This window comes from Priapulus caudatus, unplaced genomic scaffold (genome assembly GCF_000485595.1).
Source record: "Priapulus caudatus unplaced genomic scaffold, Priapulus_caudatus-5.0.1 Scaffold34, whole genome shotgun sequence".
NCBI lineage: Eukaryota > Metazoa > Priapulida > Priapulimorpha > Priapulimorphida > Priapulidae > Priapulus > Priapulus caudatus.
Window position 1 is genome coordinate 313,130 of NW_014577095.1, and position 9,510 is coordinate 322,639.

Below are 9,510 nucleotides of genomic sequence, written 5' to 3' on the forward strand. Positions count from 1 at the left end.
ATATACAATAATAATAATTGAATATTACCATGTGGTGTGGTATTACGGTGTTACCTCATTATGCGACTACGGGGGCAAACCACAGGGCAAACGTTGTTAAAGTGGATAACAGATGGCGCCCCTTGAAGTTGCGCATAGCCCAGCTTGTTTTGCTCGCCATTTTGGTTCGTCTCTTCGTTCTCGATAAAAATATCCGTTTCAATCAGAGGTTTGGCAGATTCATCGTCGTATGAGACACGTTTAATATAGTTTACAAAAATTGTAGATATGGCAACTACGAACGAAAAGTTGTCAACTTTAGATAGGCTTGTGAAAAGTAAGTATGAGTGATAGGTTGACTGTTTATGTACGTAGGATGTCCTATTTTCTAAATGTTGTCAAACGCTGTGTAACGTGTGTTGTAAAATTGCGGTCATACATCGCAGGTATTATAGTTAGCTATATCTCATGCGATAAAAAATTTAATACCAATATCCAGGGAAATTTAATTAAGAACAAATTGCTCTTGTTTGTGTCTTCTCAATCACTTGGTCTTACATTATACAGTAGTATTACTATTAGTACTAATTTATAGGCCGAATTCAACGACAGAGCAAATACCTACATTTTCCGAACATAATTGCCATAGACTACAGTACAGTACAGAGTATAGTAGTATTACTATTAGTACTAATTTATAGGCCGAATTCAACGACAGAGCAAATACCTACATTTTCCGAACATAATTGCCATAGACTACAGTACAGTACAGAGTATAGTAGTATTACTATTAGTACTAATTTATAGGCCGAATTCAACGACAGAGCAAATACCTACATTTTCCGAACATAATTGCCATAGACTACAGTACAGTACAGAGTATAGTAGTATTACTATTAGTACTAATTTATAGGCCGAATTCAACGACAGAGCAAATACCTACATTTTCCGAACATAATTGCCATAGACTACAGTACAGTACAGAGTATAGTAGTATTACTATTAGTACTAATTTATAGGCCGAATTCAACGACAGAGCAAATACCTACATTTTCCGAACATAATTGCCATAGACTACAGTACAGTACAGAGTATAGTAGTATTACTATTAGTACTAATTTATAGGCCGAATTCAACGACAGAGCAAATACCTACATTTTCCGAACATAATTGCCATAGACTACAGTACAGTACAGAGTATAGTAGTATTACTATTAGTACTAATTTATAGGCCGAATTCAACGACAGAGCAAATACCTACATTTTCCGAACATAATTGCCATAGACTACAGTACAGTACAGAGTATAGTAGTATTACTATTAGTACTAATTTATAGGCCGAATTCAACGACAGAGCAAATACCTACATTTTCCGAACATAATTGCCATAGACTACAGTACAGTACAGAGTATAGTAGTATTACTATTAGTACTAATTTATAGGCCGAATTCAACGACAGAGCAAATACCTACATTTTCCGAACATAATTGCCATAGACTACAGTACAGTACAGAGTATAGTAGTATTACTATTAGTACTAATTTATAGGCCGAATTCAACGACAGAGCAAATACCTACATTTTCCGAACATAATTGCCATAGACTACAGTACAGTACAGAGTATAGTAGTATTACTATTAGTACTAATTTATAGGCCGAATTCAACGACAGAGCAAATACCTACATTTTCCGAACATAATTGCCATAGACTACAGTACAGTACAGAGTATAGTAGTATTACTATTAGTACTAATTTATAGGCCGAATTCAACGACAGAGCAAATACCTACATTTTCCGAACATAATTGCCATAGACTACAGTACAGTACAGAGTATAGTAGTATTACTATTAGTACTAATTTATAGGCCGAATTCAACGACAGAGCAAATACCTACATTTTCCGAACATAATTGCCATAGACTACAGTACAGTACAGAGTATAGTAGTATTACTATTAGTACTAATTTATAGGCCGAATTCAACGACAGAGCAAATACCTACATTTTCCGAACATAATTGCCATAGACTACAGTACAGTACAGAGTATAGTAGTATTACTATTAGTACTAGTAGTGGCAACTTCTCACTTTTGAAACACCAACACACTCAGTGTGACTCGTTTAATGTTACATATTTATATGATTACGTGTAGTTGTAACTAAGCCAAGCGAGTAAGGCATTGTATCGCATCGTATCACAGGCATTGACAGTAGTTGGTCAGTGCACTGTCAGTTGTGAAGCGTACTAAATGCATCAATATTTTCTACTGGCATGCGTTTTTACGTACATTATACTTATTACATAGATACGCTATCATAGACAGACAGACGAGTGGGAGGGGGAGGATTTACGATATATATAAATAATCATGCAGTTGTGTAACTCTCCTACAGTGCACCTTATGAACTACTACTACTACTACTAGTACTATTTACTAATATCTTTTCCATTTATTGGCACAATGCATCGTCAGAATAACAATTGGAAAAGTTATTGTTATCAACTGGTAGTTCCACGTAGAGCTTGGTATTGATGTTGATATAAATTTCGGTTGATTTATAAAGTCATTTCCTGTCATCATTCAATTCGCTATATTTGTGTCATATATTTGGCTTACAGATATGACAAATGATATTACCAATTAAAAATAGATCCACAGCAATGGATGAGGTGAAATTTGTTTATTTAATTCATGATGGATGGTGCATGTCATTTGGCTAAAAGGGCCAGAGTCTTTTGTCAGAAACATCAATGTAAATTTGAGGCTAATGTTAATGCTAAGAAAGCACTTACAACTAATTAGTAATGTTAATGTTATGAGAATAGCTTTGACAGAAACATATCATAGCTATGAGAGAACCTACAATAGCAGGAACCTGATAATTTGCTGTCACAAAAGGCTGATGATTGGGTGAGAATCGATCACAAAACTCGGATTCATATAAATTTATTGTACAAGACAGGAATTTATGCATATTATAATAGTTATGTTATTATGTTATTAAATCTTTATTGAATGTAATTGAAATACAAATACATGTACTGAAGACAGTCTCTTTCATGGAGAAAATCTGAGAGATGCAATAGTGTTGAGCGGTTAAAATAATAAAATTTCCGAGTAATACACTACAAAACAATGCTATACACAAATAAAAAATATAATACAAAAACGACAATACTTTTTGCACAAGTGCATTGATTAATGTACACTTCAAGGCTAACTCAGGTCGCCCTTACGACCTAGTCGCCGACAAAATTTGAAGACTACGTCTAAACCGACCAGATCGCCGATAACAACATCCGCGACTAAACTCGACATGAGTTCTCTTACGATCGAAAATACGGTCGCCGACTGCGATCACAGGAATAGAAACGGTTCTATTTCTATGCGGCGGTCGGCGACAAATCTTGAGTGGCAGCCAATCACCGCTACGTGTCGATTCACATGATTATCAAAAGTCACGTGATTAACAAAATAGCAGCCTACACAGCAGTTTACAAGGAGGGATTATTGCACAAACCCTTTCTCAAATAAATATTAAGTTTTCCGTATACCACAGGCAATTTTTTAAATTATTTTTCTGCACATGTATGATTATAACGATTTTCAGAAAATTGAGGATAGATTTACGAAATTACCTGATAACAGTGATGTTTACTGGTAAGCGCCGTTTTGTTGGTCATATGACTCGTTTTATGTAGACTGGTCCCGGCGTCAAGCTTGCTCTGTTTGTGCTAAAGAACTGCTTGTGCTAGTTAAAATACTAGGGCGCGAACCCGTCTACGTTTCCTGCAGAATGCTACGATCTGATCGGCGATGTACAGCGTGAAGTCACTTCAAGTCGACGTGAGTGTTGCTACGCTGCTAATCGGCGATAAAGTAGTCGCCGATAGTCAAATCGTAGGGAGACCTGAGCAGGGCTTTAAAGGATTTATTTCAAAATCATTGCTAAAAAATGCAATGTAAAAAAAATATAGTGAAATATAGTCTCACCTAATAACAGATATATTACTGATTACACTAACTTGAAAACCTCTTAGAATTTATGCTGTTATAGCATAGAAAATTGGAATTGAACATGCCGTAACACCATGGCATATTTGATTATAAATAGTGACAATTAGTTTGCAAATGGTGCCTTTAAAACAAGTGCACCGATAGTGCACATTATTCAATATATAAGGCCATCTGGTTCTGTGTTGTTTACTACGTTTCTATTTTTAAATTGACCGACACACGCTATCGCGGGATAGTTTCAGATTCGCAAGAAATGGCGGCAGAAGTCAAAACGAGTAATCAAAATTCGAAAATCATGCATGTTTTGGCGAATATGGTCAAGTACGAAGGTATTAAGACATGTTAGTGGGGGAAACACTAGAGACTGGTTGGAAATTATTTTCGAAGTCCTGGCTTTAAAATCATCTCAACACTCAGGACTACGTACTCTGACGCACGTGCTCACTCTCGTATAAACCTACACCCATACATACACATTAACACGCACTAGCACAAGCACACGCACATGCACACACACACACACACATTCACATATTCTGATTCAGAATACATCATAATAAAAGTCATTATTCTCCTATCTGCTATATGTTGTTAACATTGTATTTTTTACAGTTTTTAGCTCATCTGACGTAGTCAGGTGCAGCTTGTAGAATCGCATGATTGTTCGTCCGTCCGTCCGTCCGTCAACAGTTGGGCACAAATCTTAACCGCTCGATGTATGGTCACGATATTTGGGACGTGGGGGGGGGGGGTTATCAAGAGCTAATAATACCTAGTATAGGTATTATTAGCTCTTGATGTTATGTTACCTTTCAGTTTCTAAATTTGGATGTAATTACTGAGAGAGTTTTTATCTCAACTTTGATGTTTGCATCCACTAGAATGTAAATTTCCTAAACAGATGGGTAATTGAACAGTTGTGTTTGAACTTTCAGTTATTTTAGTTGAGTTTGATACTACCTTTAGAGTTATAATGAAAGTGCATATAATATTGAGTGATTTGATTTTAGATATATATAGCAACTGCCAAATAACAATATGTTAATGACCTCTTGATAATAGTAATTGGTAAATAATTCATATAATTTTAGCAACTCGTAATAACCAAAGCAATAGTTTTATCTGCAACCATCTAGTATTCAAACAGTGAGTAACTTGAAACTTGTTTTTGCACAAATTCAATGGGTTTTTAGCTCATCTGACATAGTCGGATGCAGCTTGTAGAATCGCATGAGCGTCCGGCCGTGCGTCCGTCCGTGCGTCAACAGTTGTGCACAAATCTTAACCGCTTGACGTATGGTCACGATATTCGGGACGTCGGGAGGGATCGTCAAAACGAGTTGGGATGTCGAGCTGGAGGTCAAAGGTCAAAGGTCAAGAGGTGTAAAAGAAGGGAACGTTCCCTCCTTAACTTAAGGTATAGGGAGGAAATGCAGAATTGCGGCACAAATCTAAACGGCTCGACCTAGGCTCTTGATAGTCAGTGTATATAGCATCATGGTAGGAAAAGCCATCACTGTGCCAAAATTCGAGGGTCAAAGGTCAATGGGGCACAGGGCAGATTTTAGACATTTTCTGAGGTCATGGTCTGATGGAGCGATTGGAAAACTTTTTTGTTTCAGTAGTGACCTACCATTTTTAGCTCATCTGACATAGTCAGATGCAGCTTGTAGAATCGCATGATCGTCCGTCCGTCCGTCCTGCAGCTTGTAGAATCGCATGATCGTCCGTCCGTCCGTCCGTCCGTGCGTCCGTCCGTCAACAGTTGGGCACAAATCTTAACCGCTCGACGTACGGTCACGATATTCGGGACGTTGGGGGGGATCGTCAAAACGAGTTGGGATGTCGAAGCTGGTGGTCAAAGGTCAAAGGTAAAGAGGTAAAAGAAGGGGGAACATTCACTCTTATACTAAGGTATAGGGAGGAAATGCAGAATTGCGGCACAAATCTAACGGCTCGACTAGGCTCGTGACAGTCGGTGTACTAGCAATCATGGTAGGAAAAGCCATCACTGGTGCGCGAAATTGAGTCAGCAGTCAAAAGGTCAGATGGGCCAGGCAGATTTTAGACATTTTCTGAGGACATGGCTCTGACGGAGCGATTACAATAAACTTTTTTGTTTCAGCCGGTGACCTTCTATTTTTATGCTTTATTGAAAGGAGCACTCTGAAACTGCTTCTCCCTGGCACGTGCGAAAGAGTAAGGTCTATAACCTTTTGACCCTCAAGAGGACGGGTAAACATGGTTTGTCTGACCTGTTAACAACTGTCGAGCTTGAACTGCTCTTTGCTATTAGCACAGCTCCTCCCGCACCTCCCCTTCCTCCCGCCTACCCTCCCCCCGCCCCTTCCCACCCCTCCCGCCCCTTCCCCCACCCACTCCCCACCTCCATCTGCGATAGTGGGCGTGTCCTAACAATGATGTGTAGCGCAACTGCGTGTCTGCATATCTGCGCCTTTAAACAATGTCGTACTACGCACGACTGAAAGTTTTACGATTATCAATCGTCAAGGCAACAACCGCAGATGAGCCCAGACGCTCTGCGGCTGTCCTTGTTATGGGCTTTATTGAAAGGACCGAACGTATGCGAAGTAAGTGTCGGATAACCTTTGGACCCTGTCAATGAGGACGGTTAAGCATGGATTTGTTAACTGTTAAACAAAGGAGCTAGAACTAGCTTTTGCTATTGTGGATGTGGCTACAGTCTGCACAGTTTCAATTGCAAGGCAAATGTTGCTGTTGAACAAGGCTGTACGCTCCTAATTAATTATTTTCTAACACAGCGTCTGTATTAAGCACCTGTATTAGCAGGCTCTGTAATGAACTCTGAATGCTCGCGTGGTAGGCAAAAACATGGGCAGCCCATTACGCATGGGTCGCCTGAGGGGTGCAACTGGCACTATTCTAAATCAGGAATTTATTGCCTGGCCACACCTCGCAATGCAGATCTATCGTTTAACTTCACAGCTTGAGCGAAATTCTTGCCTGCCGAATACTACTCGCGGTTCCAGCAACTCAATTGGAGTAGTTATCACGCGCACGAGAGTGATGCCATCTTTGATTATTGAATCACAGCTGCAGCCGCCATCTCGCGCAACTGCTTTTGCTATTAGAGCCCCCTCCACGCCGCCCCTCCACCCCACTCTCCCCCTACACGCACCATCTACGCTTGCGCTCGACGCATATCCATGATAACCATGTTAACTAGGCGAAGTCAGTAAAGTTAGACCAGCTGTATGCTTTATTACTGTTGAGCTACGTATAGAAAGCCTAGCTATCATAGATTTTAGATCTGTATTAGTAGTATCCAGATATATAATGGCTCTGAGCGCGCAACGCAGTGATGCGGAGGAGGCTATTCATTCTTTACAGCATTGAGTTTTAGGCATCAGAACGCCTGCGCAGGTGGAGCGGCTGATCGCTCTGAGGGCACTTGTTAAAATTTTATGCGTAGTGTTGACAGCATGGTGCAAAGTGTCTGCTGTCTGTGCTGATGTTAGAGATTAAGAATTTTGTTCTGCAGGGTTGCCTTTATCAGGCTACCTAAGGTCTAGCGGTGTGAACGTATATAGCATCTGCCAACATCTGTGACTGTTCTCTCTACTTTGGTTATACCCCTTGATGAGTCCTTGGGTAGCCTGAATAATGTGCAACTCATAGTATTATAAGTCTAGGATGCCTCAGTAACTACTATACTCAGTGATATCACGATCATCGTTATACTCGATCATCGGTTGAACAGTGGCCTGCGACACCAAGCGCTTCGTTATCCAAAAGTCCATAAACTTGATGTTTCAATCGAAAATAAAAAAATAAAAAAATTTGAATTAATGTAAAAACTTGAACAAGAAAACTTTGGAAAAAGTGATGAGAATCAGAGATATCATCGTACTATACAAGTAATCCTTTATTAACATACATTTAGTAAATAAATCCACGGTATTATACAGCACAGTAGTAAACAGTGCAAAACAAACAGTAAACAGGCGCTAAACAAGAAAGATATAGCATGCACACGCAGGAATTCAACACCCGAAGCTAACGGATTGTAATCGACTCATTCGCGTTACTGGCGTCCACCGATGATCGATTACGAATACAACCGATTGACAACACTAACGGTAATTACTTTATCGTGTGTATGTGAGTATTAATTAGTAGGGTACTAAATATAAGAAATTTTATAGGTTAATATTTAAATGGTCCAGTGTTGCATACCCTGGCAAGTCGGCCTACCCCACTGGTCCAGCACGTTTTTGGGCTGTGAAGCTAAACTTCTGAATGCGAATAATGTAAATTTACAAGATATACCACCACACCAACTCGCATCCTAGCCCGACATAGCCTCACCGCGCGCAGCACCTCACATCTAGTACAGGAATAGGGTTCCAAATTCTCGCGTGCACAAACAGCACAAACTTGCATGGAAGGTAATAGGAGTATTATAGAGTATAATACTTATTAATAGGAATATATTGTAAGCAGGGTCGAAATAAGCGATGGTCGATGTCGCAGGGCCATCTAAATAATCAGGAGGATCGACGGACGCATTGATATTTTGGTCCGCCTTTTACGGTAATGTTTCTTTGAAGTTCCCACATTTCGATATTTGCTAATCCAGTGTTGACTATGTAGCAAATATTTGCATTGATGTAAGCTGGTGCGTGATTGGTTTCGATTGTCCCTCTTTCTGTTTTGATTGTGAAATGATTTCGCGGGTGACACCCAAACGGCGTCTTCCCGTTAATAAGATAATATTGAAATAATAGGCATAGCGAAATGAGCATAGTTTGAAGAAGAGAAAACAAATATTAGATAGATGGACATGATGGAGTGTGCCAAGAAGCTTATAATTGCTTGAATGAACTGCCTTGACTGAAGGAATGTTTGTATTAAATTAAATGAATGTGCTTCTAAGAATATTTAAGTCGGTACTATATTCTGGTGTTATGTTCAACTAAATTCTACTGAATGAACTTTATTAACCAATATAACTATTAAAGTGAATAAACAATTAACTGTATCGTTTGATACATAATATTTCAAACTAGGTGGTCGTGTGACTAATCTCTTTTTTCCTGCGCTTATTTATGACTCTGGTAAGGAGTGTTTTGTCACTAAGATCCACAGTGTTGCCTGTAAATTATTGTTATATGTTTTTTTGCTGGGCGACGTAAGAGAAATAAGAATTATTCTATAGTTACAGTGATGAATGTTGCCAGAAAACACACGATAATAGTACGAGGAAAGCGGCAACTGCTGCTCATTTTGCTTGAGCTACTGTGTATTTATTCATCGGGAAAACTACTTCAGTTTTGTATGTAAGGTATGCATGCAACACATTTATTAACACAGGCCAGATGGAAGCGCGAATTTTTAGGTTCTCACTATAATTACTTTATAAAGAAAGCAAGTTACTTATAATTTGGGTTTTTTAATAAACACTTGAATTTTAATATTCGTATAAATGTACTGAATGAAGAGATGATTAACATTAATATTATATATTTA

The 9,510-nt window shown here is 38.9% G+C and overlaps 1 protein-coding gene across 4 annotated transcripts in view; it reads left to right on the plus strand.

Annotated features, from left to right (window-relative positions):
- The first annotated feature begins 140 nt into the window (after positions 1–140).
- The window catches only part of LOC106817227 (serine/threonine-protein phosphatase 2B catalytic subunit 3-like), a 47,997-nt gene continuing 38,627 nt past the window's right edge, over positions 141–9,510 (plus strand). For all 4 annotated transcript variants that reach the window (XM_014821901.1, XM_014821894.1, XM_014821907.1 and 1 more), the window contains exon 1: positions 141–316. In XM_014821901.1, the coding sequence (XP_014677387.1) occupies positions 268–316 (49 nt within the window). In that variant the 5' untranslated portion in view covers positions 141–267. The remainder of the gene's footprint in view (positions 317–9,510) is intronic.